This window comes from Phocoena phocoena, chromosome 7 (assembly GCF_963924675.1).
Source record: "Phocoena phocoena chromosome 7, mPhoPho1.1, whole genome shotgun sequence".
NCBI lineage: Eukaryota > Metazoa > Chordata > Mammalia > Artiodactyla > Phocoenidae > Phocoena > Phocoena phocoena.
The window spans coordinates 114,943,485-114,961,908 of NC_089225.1; the positions used below are offsets into that span (position 1 = coordinate 114,943,485).

At 44.4% G+C, this 18,424-nt stretch overlaps 1 protein-coding gene across 2 annotated transcripts in view; it reads left to right on the top strand.

The window, feature by feature from the left end:
- Nucleotides 1–314: 314 nt before the first annotated feature.
- Nucleotides 315–18,424, top strand: part of SEPTIN2 (septin 2) — a 29,536-nt gene continuing 11,426 nt past the window's right edge. The window contains exons 1-4 of one of the 2 annotated variants that reach the window (XM_065880696.1): nt 315–414; nt 7,672–7,701; nt 9,787–9,907; nt 18,179–18,265. In XM_065880696.1, coding sequence (XP_065736768.1) covers nt 7,693–7,701; nt 9,787–9,907; nt 18,179–18,265 — 217 coding nt within the window. In that variant the 5' untranslated portion in view covers nt 315–414; nt 7,672–7,692. Of the gene's footprint in view, nt 415–7,671; nt 7,702–9,786; nt 9,908–18,178; nt 18,266–18,424 lie in introns of those variants that run through there. The other variant, XM_065880697.1, reaches the window with a different exon arrangement.

The following is an 18,424-nucleotide window of genomic DNA, read 5'->3' on the forward strand; positions in this document are numbered from 1 at the left end:
TTCCCCCCATTCTAGTTATTTACAAAGCAATGAATTACATTACCTGTTCCACTCTTATCAGCGTAAGGAAACGAAGCTCATAAGGTAGGAACTGTGGCGAAACAGGGACGAGCCGCCATCTTGGTAAAGGAGAAGAGGCTACGCTTGACCTCCCCCCCACCCCCGGCCTCTATATGGCCAACCGCCGTGGGAGGGGCACGGCGCCTGCGCAGAGGCGGAAACCGCGGACGAGCCTGCGCCTGCGCACTCGGAAGCTGGCGAATGGGGGCGGGGAGGAAAGCGTTGGCAAGGGGGCGGATCGACGCGTTGACGCAATCCGCCCACGCGCGGGGCGGGGCGGGGCGCGAGTCTGCGGGCGTTCCTGGGCGGATCCGCGGTGCGGTCGGTCGGCGCTTCTTCTTCGGTGCGTCCGCGGTGAGTATCTCGCCGTGGGTCTCGGCCGCCGTTGGGGCGCGAGCTGTGGGCCGACGCAGAGGGGCGGTGGCCGGCTCGAGGCGGTGGTCGGCTCGGGGCGGTGGTCTGTCCGCTCCGGGGGGGACGCGGGCGGGGCCACTCGCACGGTGTGGGGGAGGGGCGGCCGGCCCGGCATCCTGGGCCCTCCCCAGATCTCCCCCATCCCCCCGGCGCTCTTCCCGCTCTCCCGGCCCCTCCCCCGCCCTTCTGGGCCCTACCGGGTCCCGGCCCCCGTCCCCCTGGGCCCTGGCGCTGGCGGAGGCGGCGGGGTGTGTCCCGCGTGAACCCGAGTGGCCCTTCTCACCAGGTGGGAGTTACGTGGGGCGTGGTCAATAGTGGACCTGGGACGTGGAGCGTGCGCTGGCGGTCGTGGTCCGGGAGGGACGGTGCGGGTCGTGCTAACGGGCGCTTCCGCTTCGCCGGCTCCCGGCCGAGAGGAAGCTCGCGGGGCGCTGGCCGCCCGCTCCACTCAGCAGGCCCCGCCTGGCCGCACACAGAGCGGGAGGAGAAGGAGGAGGGGAGGGGAGGCCCCGCGCAGGGCCGAATCCGGAGGGACGGGCGGCACCGCCGGGGAGGGCCCGTTCCCCTGAAGGCCCGAGATGGGGCCGACCTGTGGCCGCCGTGGCTCAGTAAGGCCCGCAGGACCGCCTGTTACCTTTACGGCCTCAGTTTTCGTCGGTGCCTCGCTGCCTTGTCTGTGTCCCCAACACGCGGGCGCGTGACCCAACAGCGCTGACTTACAGTTCTGACTGCTGTGGTCTTCCTCACCTTTAGCCTTGCTTCAGAGCCTGCCTTTTGCCTGGAGCCCGCTTACCTCCGCCGTTTGCTTGCCTCGTTTCTGCTCTGTTATTCAGGACTGCGGCCGGGTTAGATTTCTTCCCCCTGAAATAGGTGTCCGCCTGCTGTCAGCCTCTGCTGTTCCGTGCGGTGGTTGTCCTGTGAGGGGCAGCGGTGTGTGGACCTGCCTAGCTTTACTTGTTGCCTAGGACGGTCATCAGCACGAAACAGGTTTTCAGATATCTCTTGAACGACTCAGATCATTATAATACCTCAAGGCAAGCTTAATGGCCGAAGCAGCCTTGCCATCATAAGGAGAGATGTATGATGGTGTACGGGTCGTGCAGGCTGCTTTCCTGGTGTTTGTAATTTAAGGTTCGTTATTTTTGGTTTTGGTAGCTCCCACTTAGGCTTTCTTTGCACCGCCCAGCCTCCTAACTCGCAATGAATTATGGCAATGGTCTCTTCGGCCATAAAGTTACTCTGTTTTTTTTTTTTCCCCCCGTTTTTCGTCTTGGTCTCTCAGCGAGCACTGCAGCCCAGGGTGAAGAACAAGGGCTTTTCAGTCAAATCAGATTTGCATTCTGACTGCTCTTGAACTAGCAGGGTGACCTAGGGAAATGGGGATGGGATGGGCGGCAACCTCCCTCTGTGGACTTTAATAAATGTGATTCAGGTCCTTTTTATACTCAACTTGAAAGACAGAAACTGCTGGAAAAGGAAAAGTTGGCTTTGTTTTTTCTCCAGAGAGAAGGGGACACCAAAGCTCATTTGGCCGCAGAATTGGGGTGAAGCCACTTGTATAGTCTTACTTATCTCATTTTGTGCTCATCGTCATACTTTTCACTAGAGAAAACTCATTTGATTGTGGGGTGCTGCCCTCATGCTGTTAAGAGTGTGGTATACTGTACATGGACCTCAAATCCAAGGGCTCTGAATGCCAGATGTTCCAAGGGCTCTGGATGAGGGACTATGGACCTTTGGGTCCTACTTTGCAGGGTCATTTGTGGATGGGGATAATGGATGTAAATACAAGGATGACATGTCGGTGAATGGTGGTTTTGGGTAGTGCACTGATACACATAAATGCCAGTAGCAAAGCAAGTTTCTGTTGCCGAGAATCCAGTTTTAGCCATCTGTTCTTTGTCCCCTTTTGTTTTAGAAAAGTTGATTTCTTCTGTGTGGACTGGGGTGGAAGTATTGCTCTGTGGAAGAGGGAAGCCATGGGTCAAAGAGAAAAAAAGTGTTAAATAGTTTCTAGTATCTAGAATGAGTGCATAAAGTTTTCATTTGACCTAATTTCTGAGGTTTGGGGGATCTGATTGATATGCATCCAAGGTTTAAACTAATCACAGTGCTTTGCATTTTGTGTTGCTGGATCAAGGCTTTCTCACTGAAAACCAGGCACTTCAGAAGTTCAACATTTCTCTTTCAATTTTCATTTTACATTAGTCAGTTAATAACTTAAACTGTTGGAAAACTGTAGTGGATCCAAATTATGTTTCAGAAAAAAAAACCTGAGTATGAAAGAAATAGGTTGTGGTAAGAGAAACTTGGTAAAATTAAAGCAAAGTTGAAATAAGTGGTTTTTTGAGAATTAACATCCTGTTCCAATAATATTACAATGGTATTCTCCACTTCCCCGTATGTGTGCATCAAGATAGGTTTTAAGTAGGAGGAAACCGATAGGAGTGATGGTCCCCTTCTCACCTCACGGCCTGCGCACGTGTGTGCTTACGGTGCAGTACTGTCAGGGTGCTCACGTGAAGTTGGTTGGGAGTACAGGCAGGGGCCCAGAGTTGAGTGAGGAGCGGGTGGGTGGAAGCTCCAGAGCCACTTTGATGACAGTCCTCTGCCCCACCAGGTTGGTGTGAAATCAGATGTGTGTGGTAGCTAGTAAGGCGTGTGATAGCTAGTAAGGCGGGAGCCTGCTCTCTTCCTTTCTATCCTCAGGCATTTATTCTCCAGGTGAACTTGAAAGTCATTTTATCCAGTCCTTTAAGAAAAAAACCCTCATCATTAGGGAGTCCAGCTGAGATTGGACCACATTTATCTACTAATTTAAGAAATAAAAATGATTTGGTTCATGCTAGGCCTGTTTTCTTTCTAAATTTGTTCCTACATTTGTTTTGTTTTTGCTCTATTATAAATGGCATTTTCCCTGCATTTCCATTTCTTGGTATTCATTGCTAGTGCAAAATAGAACTTTTGAGTTACACCTGTCTTGTATGCAGCCACCTTAAGTAAATTACCATATTCTGCAATCTTTTTTAACCAAAGTGTTTGTGGGGTTTTTGGTGTGTATTCAGTCATATCAGAAAAATCATTTTCACTAAACCTGCCAGAGTAGCAGTAAATAATCACGGTTAGACTGCAACATCAGGGTCTTATTTGGATCCTGCTTCAAATGAACAACGACAAAAAGAAGAGACAATTAGAAAAATATGAACCCTGAGTATTTTGTTATATTAAAGGAGTATTGCTAATCTTCCTTATGATAATGGCTTGTCGCTTTTCAATCCTTATTTTTAGAAATATCTAGTACTCATAATCAAGGATCTGGGACAGTGGTTGAGGGGATAGCTGAGTTAATAACTGTTGAATCTGGAGGATGGGGTGGTCCTTGTGGCTTTTGTTTTACTTTTGAATATGTTTGGAGTTTTTCATAAGTGTTTTAAGATAACTGTGGTGGTAATGGGCATCCTTTCCTAATTAGTGATGGTACTTTAAATAATTTAGCATCTGTTGTTTAGAGGATAACGTTTGCTGTTGGTTTCCGGAAATATATTTAAGCCGTTTCCTCACTTAGTGTTTTTATTAGAGTTGGTTGTTGGATTTTATCACATGTGTGTTCAGCATCTATTCACATATGGTTTTCTCCTTTAATTTGTTGTAACAGCTTGTATTGATAGATGCTTTTGGTACATTTCCGGGATATAATTGCTAGCAAGTATTTCATTGAGAAATTTTGCATTTCTATTCATAAGTGAGATTGACCTGCAGCCAGCCAGCTTGCTCGCTCTTTCTTCTCTGTCTGGGTTTGTTGTTGGAGTTGTGCTGTCTTCATAAAATAACTTGGAGTGCTTTCCCTTTTTCTGTAGTGGCTTAAGTGACACTGGAGTTATCTGTTCAGTTTTGGATGGAATTCAGGTCTAGTTCTGTCTGGTCCTGGTCCCTTTCTTTTTTTTCTCCAATTATTTTTTTGTTTTTTGTTTTTTTTTGCCCGCGATATGCAGCATGTGGGATCTTAGTTCCCTGACCAGGGTTCAAACCCGTGCCCCCTGCATTGGCAGCGCAGAGTCTTAACCACTGGACGGACCGCCAGGGAAGTCCTCATTGGTAACTCTTTGTTCACCTGTTCAGTGGGATTTGTTATAGTCAGGTTTTCAGTTCTTGCTTCAATTTTGGTAATTTACAGTGTCTAGGAAATCATCCATTTCTTCCAGATTTTCTAGTTTGTGGCCATCTTTATACATGTGGTCTCCTGTCTGTGATTATATCTTCTTGTTTTTCCTCAAAGGAACTGGTGAGGAATTTGTTTTAGAGAACCAGCTTTTGATTTTATTTATCCTTCTATTGAGTTATTCTCCGTGTTCTTTAATAGTGAAAATATGTAAAACCCAAATTCTCATCTGAGTCTATGAAACTTTACTGTGCCCCACTGATTTTGCTTTTATCTTCTTTCCATTGCTTTCTAGATAACTTATGGCTTTGCTTTTATCCCCCCTTGATCCAAGGGTTATCAAGGAATGTTCTGAATAACTAGGAGTTCCTTTTTATCTTTGTTTTAACAGATCATGATCTGAGAACACGGACTGTAAAAATAACTTTGCATAAATTTTCTTCACAGCAGTTACATGACAAAGTGTTTTTCTTTAGTCGCCTTTCTTTGTCTATTGACTCAAGGTTCTCTATACCAGTTAATTCAGGTGTGTCGGTGGTCTCAGACCTCTGCCCTAGCTCATACTGTGTGTAGGGAGTCTGTCCAATTCCCAGAGAGGCTATTAAAGCCTCCCACTTGAATTGTATTTTTGTCAAGTTCACATAGTATTTTTTCTAGTCTTTGCTCTATGTATTTATCTGCTGTAAGTATTCATAGATACGGGTTTATGAATGGTTTATCTTTATACATTGTTTCTTTTATCATGACCACACTTTCCTTAAATCCCAACAGGGTTGGTATTAACAATGTCTCTCCCTGTTCTTTTCTGTTTGCACTAGCTTGGTATCTCTTAGCCTGTTCCTTTGTTTTAAACATTTTTTTTAGCTACTTTGTTTTAAGCATATTTCTTCCATGTAACATACCTTGGTTTTCTGCTGTTCTCCCTCCGCCCCGCCCCTGCCCCCAACCTGTCTCCTCTTTTAAGGAGAAAATTTGCTTCTTTTCACATTTAGACTGGTGACTGATACTCTTGAATTTTTCTGTTTCTTTTCCATTATTTTTACTGGTTTGATCAAGTTGCTGTTCCATATTTTTCTCTTAATTTGGAAGTAAGTTTTTTTTAATGGCTACCTTTTTTATTTTTCGTTATCAGACACTTACCTCTTTATTATTTAAAACAACATGTTCGCTGCTTCTTCTGCCAGGACCATCTATCTGTTTTCAAACTGACTGCTCCCTTCTCCCTCTTGAAAGTTTTACCTCTCTGCTGTCACTCCTGCCCCCAACTCTTAGGTTTTGCTGAGGAGGTTTAATATTTTAAATTCTGGACTATGAATAGTGTTCCCCTAGGATGTTCCTTGTATTCAAGAGATCTTAAGTCACTCGTATAGTACACAGCCCCAGGTAAACTCTGGGATTGCTCTTCCTGGGACATTTTTCTTTTGTTATTACTGTTTTGTTTTCCTCCATCTTCCCCTTTTACTTATGGGAACTCTTACTGTAACACGTAGATTTCCTAGATTTTGTCTCTGAGGCTGTCTTTTACCCATGATTTCTCTCCCTGCTGTTTGCCTTGTGCACCAAGATTTCTTACATTTGGTCTTCCATGTCACATTCCGAGTCTCTACTGTGACCTTTCATTTAGTTCAGCTACAGCAGTTTGGGTTTGAAAATCGTGGATTTTAGGTCCAGAAGGCTGTGTGTGAATTACTGTGCTTGCATCTTCATCACAGCGGTACTGTTTCTTGGTTTCAGGTGTTGTCTTCCTCCTCCTGCAGCTTGGCTGTTGCGCTCATCTTGGAGGCAGGGGGACGAGGGCACACTCACATGGGCCTGTCACCTTACCCCTCGAGTCCTCACACCCAAGGTCTCTGTTCCCAAGCTCTTCCAGGGTTCACTGTATTCTTCTCGTTCCTTTCTGGTTCTTCCTTCCGAGGAAGCCTTCGTCTTCTGCTTCTCTTGCTGCCTAGCTGGAAGCTGCCTGCTGTCCTGGAAGCTTGCCTTGATTCTGCTGCCTAGGTTGAAGCATTTTGGACAACCTAGATGGAGCTTTACCTGTCTCCTTAGTCAGAATTGCTCCTTCCTTTGCACACTAGGCTGCACCCAGTACTCCTTCCCCACCTTTAGTGATGCTCTGTCATAGTAAGAAGCAGTTTACAGACTCCTTTCCCTTTTCCCCTCTCGTTCCTGCCAGACGGATGAGAGGGAGAACCAAGACTGTATCCTTATCTTCTTTGATGTCGTACCACAGAGTTCGAGTTAAGAATGCTACTGCTATCTTGACCCTGGTTAACCATTTTTTCAGAGGTGGTTTGGGAACCTTTCCATTCAAAAAGGAAACTTGGGGGCGTGCAGCATTCAGGAATGTTTCAGTCTGGGGGAAATAGGGAGGCAAGAAAGTGAAAGAAGTTTTCTCATAAGTTTCTAAGCACCAGAAGGAATCAAATTTGACTGCATTCACATCTCTTGACTTTGTCACCAAAGGTTAGCCAGCAGACCCCACATCTCCCGAGGCTTCCGAACTATCGCCACACTTCTCGAGCACTCAGGTGCCTTCAGTCCTTTTTCTTTTACTTGTAAGTGTAGTTGTGTTGCTGTGTGTGCCCCAATGTCAAGATCCAGTTCTCAGGAGCTCAGGAAGTCTCCAGCAGACAGCAGACAGATGGACTCCGACAGGCACCCCTTCCTTGTACAAAGCTTTCAAAGAGAAAGGAAATTACGTAATTCCAGAGGTTATGGGAATTTGTCTTTTTCTCCAGTTGCTCCTTAGTGCCTACCGTGTAATCAGTACTAAAAAAGGTATTGTTGAAGACATGGAATGTATATTTCTATACATGTGTATAGATGGTCGCTTTCATTAGCTTAATTTTTTATATCTAATTTATATAATGAGGTGATAATTTCATCATTTCTGGGGAAGTATTTGACATAATGAGAAGCTGAGTGAGACAGAAGCTATTGATGCCTCATGTAAGCCTTTTTACATATCAATTCATGTTAAATTAAATATGTATGTATATGTGTATGGATGTACATGTACTTTTCTTTTTTTTAGACAGATTGACAAAACTTCACTAAAGATGTCTAAGGTAAGAGATCACACTTCATGTATCTACAGTATAAGGCGAAACTGGTTTATGTTTTGAAACCTTTTATAGTCAAGAGTTTTATGATTCATTATTTTGTTTTGTTTTGTTTTGGGGTTTTTTTGCGGTACGCGGGCCTCTCACTGTTGTGGCCTCTCCCGCTGCGGCACACAGGCTCCAGACACGCAGGCTCAGCAGCCATGGCTCACGGGCCCAGCCGCTCCGCAGCATGTGGGATCTTCCTGGACCGGGGCACGAACCCGTGTCCCCTGCATCAGCAGGCAGACTCTCAACCACTGCGCCACCAGGGAAGCCCTGATTCATTATTTTTAATATAACTGTTATTTGATTCATTCAGACAGAGTTCTAATTTAACAGTCATCCTAAAAGCTGTGAGCTTTCTTTTTTCAGATTTTCATTTGTTTCTAAAAACAATGACAATCCATTAAGCCTCCCTAGATCATTCCCAGCAGACCATTCAAATAATAATTTTAAAATTGTAATAATTCATCATGATGAAATTTATGGGGTTCTCAGACTTGAAAAATTGGCTTACGTCAGCTCTTGAAAATCAGCCCAGAGCCTGGAAAGGAATTGGTTCTAAAAGACATGCTGAGAAAAACAGAACTTGTAGTTAAAATTGCAAGATTATTATTTCTCTTTACTTTTTATTTTTAAGTCTTTGGGTGTTTCTTACTGTGATGCGCAGTCATAGTGATTTTCATTTTTTTTTTTTTTTTTTTGTGGTACGCGGGCCTTTCACTGTTGTGGCCTCTCCCGTTGTGGAGCACAGGCTCCAGATGCGCAGGCCCAGCCGCCACAGCTCACGGGCACAGCCGCTCCGCAGCATGTGGGATCCTCCCAGACCAGGGCACAAACCTGTGTCCCCTGCATCGGCAGGCAGACTCTCAACCACTGCGCCACCAGGGAAGCCCCGATTTTCATTTTTTATACAAGTGTCAGTGTGGAACTTTGATAAGTGAAAAGGAAAATAAAAATTAGCCATAATTCCATTATTCAGAATAACCACTTGTAACGTTTTGTGAATATTCTTTTTGCATGTGTGACTATGTATTTATAAAAGGTAACCTTAAAGGAAATACTATTCTAAATCTTGCCTTGTACATTTAATACATCAATTGCTGTATCTTTTTTTATTTCTTCCCATTTTTAGTATATCACAGCCTAGATTTCACTGTTTTACTATACTTGCTTTTTTGAATCTCCTCGTGTCAGGTATCCATCTATCAAGGAACATTGACGCTTCAGCGGCTTCCGCCGTGACCCCTTTCTCACTCTCAGTCTTCTTTCTCTTGGTCTGTGAAGCTAGATTCTCAGCGTCCCACCCCTAAATGGGCTGCCTCACCCTTGGTGGGCCTAGGTTCCATTGAGCTAGGAATGCAGCAAGAGACATGACTGTTTCCTGGCTACGTTTCACAAATGCACCGCTCCTGATACACGAAGTCTTTACTTTGGAAGCTGTTCTTTTTTTTTGCGGTACGCGGGCCTCTCACTGCTGTGGCCTCTCCCATTGCGGAGCACAGGCTCCGGACGCACAGGCCCAGCGGCCATGGCTCACACGCCTAGCCGCTCCGCGGCATGTGGGATCTTCCCGGACCGGGGCACGAACGCGTGTCCCCTGCATCGGCAGGCGGATTCTCAGCCACTACGTCACCAGGGAAGCCCTGGAAGCTGTTCTTTAGCGAAGTTTGTTGAATGAGACCACTGTAAGTGGGGTCTTACTTTGTACGTCTGACAGATTTTCCTTCAACTCTATAGACAATTTTGTAAGTTGAGATTTGAAATTGTACTAAGATGAGCAAGCATGTATCTTTTATGTATTGCTTAATAACAGAAATGTTATTTTAGGTCAGCATGTAGGCATGAAGTGATACTGGATTGGTTTTTCTTCTTTTTTAAATATCTTCAAATGAATACCGTCAGTTTTCTGATAGCAGTGACTTTTTGGGAGTATTGATTTATGTGTATACTTTTTTGATTTGTGAGAACTAAGGATATCTGTGTTTGTCACAGGTTTAATAATGTCTTAAAAGCAACTAATAAGGTGTTTATTTGTTCTTTTTTTAGCAACAACCAACTCAGTTTATAAATCCAGAAACGCCTGGCTATGTTGGATTTGCAAATCTTCCCAATCAAGTTCATCGAAAATCAGTGAAAAAAGGTTTTGAATTCACGCTAATGGTGGTTGGTAAGAAATTAACTTGTACTCTCAAGTTATTGAATATGTGGGTGTCTCCTTTTCCCAACCTGTGGAGTATAATAACGTGACCTAAAAGTCACAGGGAAGATTCCTTTGTTGACGGAGTCAAATAACTTGGGAGTTTGAAAAAAAAACTTCTTTAGAAAATTTTGTTGAAGTGCAGAATTACAATTTTTATGTCATTTTTTGCTTGTATGTAGTGAAAGTGTTTGCTCATTGTGACAGCTGGCCTCTGAAGCCCTCCCGCCGCCCCCCAAATCCTTGCTGCCTGGTGTCCATGATGCTTTCTAGCCCCTTCCCCACTGAGCAGGGCTCACTCGTGTAGCCAGTAGGACGTTGTGGAGATGAAGGTGTGGCCTGTGCCTTGCCTTCTCTTGAATCATCACTGTCGGGACACCTCATAGAGAAGTCCAGCAGGGCACGGCGCTGAGGCCTGCGAGTGACCATGTAGGTGACCGTTCAGAAATGTCCTCCAGCCCCAGCTAAGCCTGCTGGTGACCGCCATCCTGGCCAACATCCCTGTCACCACAGAGGGACCCTCAAGCCATAACCGCCCACCTTAGACACTCCCGAACTCCTGACCCAGAGTCCATGAGGTGATAAATGTTTGTTGTTGGTTTAGGCCTCTGAATTTTACAGTAATTTGTTACACTTGAAAGATAACAAACACTTATAATTAACCAGAAGCGTGTTTATTTAATACTCATAAAAAGAGCTGTACAACTTTTTCTGGTGGGTATATTTTAAACAAGGAACAACCCTGACTACACACACGTATTTTAAAATAAGTACTTAAAGTCGTTTGAAATTGAGTGGTTACCTGAAATGTCTATTATATCAGATATATTTTATCATGGATTATAGCATATATATTCTGTTTCAGTGTGTCCATAACAAACTTAACTTGATGAACTATTAATTCTGCTTACCATACCACATTTTATTTCATTTCTGCTAATCGCAAAATTCTCCCCAAATGCTGAGGTAGCCGCTGGGAAAGCTTGATGGGTGGTCATGCGTGAGTGGGACAAACGATTGTTTCCTGGGATAAACAGTTCACAAATCTGAGATGAAAAAAACTGTGGGACCCTAGGCCCAGAGAAGTGAATGGTGACATGTTTTAGGAGCACAATGACATGATGATGTTAATAATGCAAATTCCGGTTCCTAGTAGAAAAGAGAAATGCAGTGCAGTCTGTCACACAGTTACTTAATTTAGAGCTTTAAAACCAGACAGTTACTTCTGGCCCTGATAGAATAACTCAGGGGTTGACAAGCTCTTTCTGTAAAGGGTCAGATAGTAAATATTTAAGGCTTTGTGAGCCTTACAGCTTTTGGTGCAGCTGTTAACTCCACTGTCGTCGTGGGAACCAGCCATAGACGACACATGAACAAACAGGCACAGCTGTCCCAGTGAAGCTCTGTCTTGTTCATGTGGTAGAGGGCTAGATTCGCAGGAGAGCTGCGGCTTGCCAAACCCTGAAAAAGCTATACCAGACTAGTCCTCTTGACCTAAATAACCAGAAGCCTCGGCAAGATACATGAAACAGCCCTTTTAAGACATTGAACAGGCAATGCAGGACTTTGGTCCTTGAGAGAAGGAAAAAGAATTCTATGAACTATAAAGTTACTCCAGCTTTCTGCCATTCACCTGCCCTTTTCCCAGGGAGGAGTAAACCTAACACGGTTAGTCTCGGCTGAAGAATGAGACCACAGTTCGGGGAAGCTGAGGTAACGGGCAGAAGAGAACGACTTCACACATCTGCATTGGGGTTCCTTTGGCACCATGGCTAAACAGTAACTTGTATATGGGTAGGGGAAGCCTCCTTGAAGCCAGGCAAAATAGAACCACCAGGAAGGAGACTGCATGGATGGAGTTAGAGAACTGGAAAGGGGTCAAGGAGACATTGGAATTCCAGCCAATCAGAGGGAAATCTTACTGAACACCCATGACATTCAGGAAAGTCCTTGCTTAGGAGTAGGGCTAAACTCACATAAAGGCTGTTCTAAACCCTGTCTAACAAAGCTTATAAACGAACCTTGAAAGGATCAAGCTTCTTTACAAATGAATTACCTACTTGCCAGGACAAAAACCCATCACTCATTAAAGAAGGACATTAAAATCTAGACACTTACAGTATAACCTTCACAATACTGAGCATCCACTAAAAAGTTCCTGGATGTGCAAAGAAGGGGGAAAAAAATGGCCCATAACCAGGACAGAAATCAGGCAGTAGAAACAGATCCAGAAAAGAACAAAATGGAACTTCTAGAGATTAAAAAATGTATACAACGTCTGAGATAAAAAAATTTTCTGATGGGCCTAACAGCAAATTGTACACTGCAGAAGAATGGGGGCAATAGAAAGCATCCAAACTAAAGCACCAAGCAGAATAAATATAAAGAAAAGCACGTAACCGGATGGTGAAAACCACTGATAAATGGGAAAATCTTACAAGCACACCAGGGCATGTAACCAGATGGCGAAAACCACTGATAAATGGGAAAATCCTACAAGCACACCAGGGCATGTAGCCGGATGGTGAAAACCACTGATAAATGGGAAAATCCTACAAGCACACCAGGGCATGTAACCAGATGGTGAAAACCACTGATGAATGGGAAAATCCTACAAGCAGCCAGAGAAAAAGAAAAACATTACATAGGGTCGGAGGTAAGAAGGACCACTGACTGCTCATCAGGAATAAGGTAAGCCATGTGGAATGACAGTTTAAAGTACTGAAAGTATAAAACTATCAGCCTAGAATTCTGTGTTTGTCAAAAATAACCTTTAAAAATGAAGGTTAAAAAGAAGGTAAAGACATTTTCAGATAAATAAGTGGAAAAAATTTATCAGTATCAGACGTATACCGTAAGGAAGATTAAATGAGGTTTTCAAGTTGGCACAGAAGGGAGAGCACTGGAAATGGCAAATGTGTTGGTAAAAATAAGACTTCTTGCTTTTCAGTTTCTTTCAAAGATAATTGATAGTGTGTAACGTGTAGGAATAAAATGAATAAGGATAGCACAGAGGACAGGGTGAGTAGAAGCGTGCGGCTGTGAACTTCTTACGTTACGTGTGAGGCGGAAGAACATTACTGAAAGGAAGATGCTGGGTTAATGGTGCACATTGTGAACTTAAGAGCATCCACTAGAAAAATAAAGATTTGGCTAAAAGCCAATAGCTTTGATAAAATAGAATATAAAAAAGTATTCAGGGGCTTCCCTGGTGGCGCAGTGGTTGAGAGTCCGCCTGCCGATGCAGGGGACACGGGTTCATGCCCCGGTCCCAGAAGATCCCACATGCCGCGGAGCGGCTGGGCCCGTGAGCCGTGGCCGCCGAGCCTGCGCGTCCGGAGCCTGTGATCCGCAACGGGAGAGGCCACAACAGTGAGAGGCCCACGTAGTGCAAAAAAAAAAAAAAACGTATTCAGTCCAAAAGAAAGCAGGGAAAGAAAAAAGGAAGATGGCAGCAAGATGGCAGCCTTGAGCATAACCTTGTCGATAATTATGTGTAAATGGACAAGGTAAAGTATAAAGGGAAAGGTAGGGGTTATCAGACTAAATGACCTCCTGTTGTCTACAGGAAAAACCCTTTTCATTAAACATAAAAGAATGGGACATTGTGATGCAAGCCCCAGTCATAAAGCTGAAGTGGCTGAATTACTATCAGACAAAGCAGACTTTAGGTCTACTACCTGAATATTCCCAGAGAGGAAGAACTTTGTATCATAACAAGAAAAGGGATCTGTTCAAAACAACATTATCTAAAATATGCATGACGCAGAGTCTGATGGGAGAAAGATAAATCTGTGAGGACAGGAGTTTTTAACACTCCTCACAGTAGTGTATGAAGCAGATAGAAAGTCAGTAACGTTGTAGAATGTTTAAGTTATGCTGTCAAACAGTACAGCCCAGCTGACATGCAGAGCACTGTGCTGAACAGCTGCAGGACACCCGTTCTTGTAAGGCACGTGGAACGTTCACCAGACATGCTCTGCATTATGGGAGTATTAAGCCAAGCACTGCCCTATTGCAAATGATGAGAAAAGTAGACTTAATTCCTCATGAGCCTAGACACAGACACCTTACTAAAATTGTAGCAAGTCCTTAATACAGTCAGTTCTACTGTAACCCAATATATGTGTGTTCCTAAAAAATCACCATGCAGGGAAAACAGGGACACGACACTCAAAACCTTCCTCAGTGACGTGTTAGGAACATAGTAAAAATGATCTCAGTTTCACATGTTAAATGGTTAAGAAATCAAAATTACTACACCAAATAAGCCACTGAACGGAAGTTTGTGAAAGGGGGCATCAGGAGTTGCAGCCTGTGTGTTATTGTGAGGTGGTGGCAGGAGGGCTATCTGAGGATGGGTGGACAGTTGGGACACTGGAGGTAAGTGGCTGTGGCTTGTAATAAATACGTCAGCAGGTAGCTGTGGTGTATGCCTTGGGAGGAGTGTTCCTTTGTGGCTTGATTCTGCTGGGTAGACCTACTTTCTCACCAGTGAAATCACACATAAGTAAATGCAGCGTTTGTATTATGCTGAAATTGTTACATAATATATCAGTTGTGTTGGAACAAATTGTCACTTTCAAAGCAAGTGCCATGGCAGGACTGACTCTGCATCCTAAATGAATGGGGTTGGTCACAGGAATGTGTGGTTTAACACTGGAAATCAATCACTTGGGTCCTAAAGGGGAAATACCTATAGTTAGCATTACTTTCACTCATGAAAAACTGAGAGAAAGAAGTAAAATCTCCTTAATGGCAAATAACATGATTTGTGTATGTTAAAATCGTAAGAAAATACAAAGCTGCTAGATCTAATAGGTAAAGTTTAGCAAGATTGCAGGTTCCGGTCAGTATACAAAAATCAACTTTATTTCTATAATTACCAGCAAGTAATTTAAAAATGAACTTAGAAATACAATATCAAAAACAATTACAATGATAAAATCTTTTTTTAAAGTAGTACCATTTATAGTAATATAAAAGGTACATACTGCTTAGGGATAATATAACAAAATGTGGGGACTTCCCTGGCAGTCCAGTGGTTAAGAATCTGCTTTCCAATGCAGGGGACGCGGGTTCAATCCCTGGTCGGGGAACTAAGATCCACCATGCCGCGGGGCAGCTAAGCCCGCGCGCTACAACTACTGAGCACTCGGACCACAACAAAAAGATTCCGCATGCCACAACTAAGACCCGGAGCAGCCAAAAATAAAAATAAATATATTTTTTAAAGTATTAAACTTAAAAAAATTTTTTTAACAAAACGTGTGCAAGACCAACACTGAAAACTTCAAAACACAGCTGAAAAAACCAAAGGAAAGCTGACTGGGTTGCGAGACCTCACCCGCTCGTGGAGTGGGGCTCTTCAGATGTCCTGCCTCCCCAGATTGACCCATTGAGTCAATTAAATCCCTGTGAAAATCACAGCAGACTTTTGAAAAACAGGAATTAGTGATCTGATTCTCAAGTGCCAATGTAAATGCAGAGGGCCTAGAATATGACAGAACAATCTGATTTCCAACAAAATCCACAGCAGTGTGTAAGGTAGGCATAGAGATCAACTGCATAAAATAACAGCCCAGACCCCATGTATATGGTCAGCTGATTTTTGACTAAAGTGCCAAGGTAATTCAGCATGGGAAAAGGTTAGTCTTTTTACAAATAGTGCTGTAGCAATTGCTTGATTGTTTGGGAAAAAAGTGAACTCTAGCCCCTCCTTTACACTGAACATCAACAATAAACTCAGAATGGATTGTTGACCTAGTTGGAAAGCTATAAAAAGTCTAGGAGAAAATTGCTTTAAAAATGTTTATGACTTTGGAGCACGCAGATTGCTTAGGACACGAAGAGCACTAGTCACAAAATAAAATAATACGTTGTGCTTCACTCAAGATTTGCCTTCTTCAAAAGGCACCAGTAAGAAGATAGGCCATAAACTGAGAAAGTGTTCATATCGTAGTATATGTGACACAGGACTTACATCTAGAATATAAAAGTTTTCACAGGCTTAGTAAGAAGACAGATGACCCAGTTATAAAAAGGGTCAAAAGATTTGAAGAGACATTTCACGGGAGGTAAACAGATGGGTGGTAAACACACGATGACGTCCTCTTCAGTTATCAGGGAAACACACATGAAAACCACCATGGGGTAGCCCTGCATACCCGCCAGACTGGCTGAAGTGCTACAGGCAGGCAGTGCAAGTGTTAGCAGTGGAGCAGCTGGTGAGAAGGCAAAGTGTGCCCTTTCTTCACAGTTACATGCGCACCCTGTGACTCAGCGGTCCCCTTCTAGGCGCACCCGAGAGAAGTGATAGCACGTCGCAGACTGTGTGTGAATTCTCAAAGCCAGTTTTCTGGACATAGCTCGGGTGTCTGTCCTGCAGCAGGTTGTGTTGTATCCATACGACAGAACATTGCTTGGCAGTGCAGAGAAACAGGCTACCGGTAGGGGCGGCAGCACCAACCAACCTCGGAGGCTAAGTAATTGTATGCTGAGCCAAAGCTGCCAGACGCAGCGGAGAGGGCCTGCCGTTTGTTCCGTGTTAAAGTTTTTGGATGGTGATGGATTTACACTGGTCCACACCTTCATTCGCGTCTTGTTTCCCCCATCTGAAGGCACCTATTTGGGACACTCCCAGCTGGGATAGAGATACTAGTGAAAGTATCAGAACAGAGCAAAGCTAGGTGTGCTCAGAGATTCAGCCCAAGGGCGGCATCATGTTCTGAGTTAATAAGCAGATTACTTGTAGATGTTACCCAGAAGCTCTTCCAAGTGAAATGAATCACTCATCGTAATTTAGAATCAGCCATCTCCACTCAGGCACCTTTGCTTAGCTATCTTCTGGCCTTGGTCCCTTTTCAGTTGTAATAGTCACAGCTGTCACCATTCAGTCGGTGACAGAGTGGCTTTGCCTGGCATCTTCCCCTGCTGGACTGCCAGACTCCATGGGAGCAGGGACTTACCCATCCTGTTGTCTGCTGTGTCCCCGCACCTACACCTGTGCCTGGCACTTGGGGAGAGGACTTGGCACGTCCTGGCAAAGTCCCCTGCAAGTGTAGTGAACGTGTAAAAGGGCGTTGCTGGACACTTTATTAAAAGGACAACTTGCTGGGATAGTGTGTATTAGGTCATATCCTTGCTCTCTTCTATTTGGACATGTTCAAAATGTAATTCTGTTTTTGTCCTTTTAATGTTCCTTTTCATCTATGAAAATGGCAGTCTAGTTAAAGTGCAGTTCTAATTGTGTATGTCTACAAATTTCAGATTCAGTCTTCTGTTCTTGATTTTCCCAGAGGTAATTTTTGAATCAGATGTATGCTCCTTCCACAGGCTGAGCAGGCACTTCGCAGAGGGGGGGTCGCACCGAGGTGCCCAGGGGACAGTTGGACCAATACATGCAAACTTAAGCCTTAGATGATGACCTCTAGTAAAGTGTTGGAATCTGTTCATGCTTCCTTGGAATAGGAATTTTAATTTTTGGTATTTTGCATCTTCTTTGAAGTTAAACTTCAAATATTCAGAATACGTGATACACAGTGGTTTAAGTGGAATTTTTAACTCGTTAAGTGCTTGAGTGGCTATGCGCTGCCCGAATTGGTCGCGTTACACTCAGCAAAGTGAGCAGGAAGTTGCCTGACATATGGTGGTTGCCAGCGGTGGGATGTGGGGCTGTGAGTGAAGCAGGAAGAGGGCAGGGGGCCTGCTCCTGCCTTGGTGTCACAGGGGAGATGGCAGACTGGTTGTGCGCAAGGGTTAGCTGTCCATCCGTCCTCCGTGCCCTGATGCCACAGCTTGGGAAGCTGGGTGTTGTTGACGTGTGTGTGTGATCAGTTCTCTGAAACGTGATGAGTTTAAGGGTTAGCGGAGCCCATACCTGAAAACCTACTGTGCATTCCTTTTCTCAAAAAAAACCCACCTCAAGTCCATTCCACATATTTGGGAAGAGGTCACATTGTGTTTATGATTTTAACGGATTCTGGAGCCTCACAGACCTGGATTCCAATTGAGGCCTTGCTCTGGACAGCACTCTGAGCACACAGGCTACTGACCTTGGAGCCCCTATTTCCCCATCAGTGGGACCGGGAGGGTTGTGCCATTTTCACAGTCGTCACATGGGATGCAGAGACGGATGTTTGTGAGGCACTCAGTCCAGGGCCGGGCCTCACGTAAACGCTCAACAGATTTGACTGTGTCACACATATAACGTCATGACATCAATTTCCTTTTTGTTTCAAGGTGAGTCGGGTCTCGGAAAATCAACTCTCATAAACAGCCTCTTCCTGACTGACCTCTACCCAGAAAGAGTCATACCTGGAGCCGCAGGTACAGAAGTTTCCACGCTGCACTACATGAAAGCTGCTACAGAGTGCATAATTAGTATTTTGTGCCTTAGCTTTGTGTTTTATTTGTTTTTGTTTGGCTCTAGACACAAGGAGAACGTCAGTCAGGTAGGGAAAGGTGTGCTGCACCTGACGTCCTTGG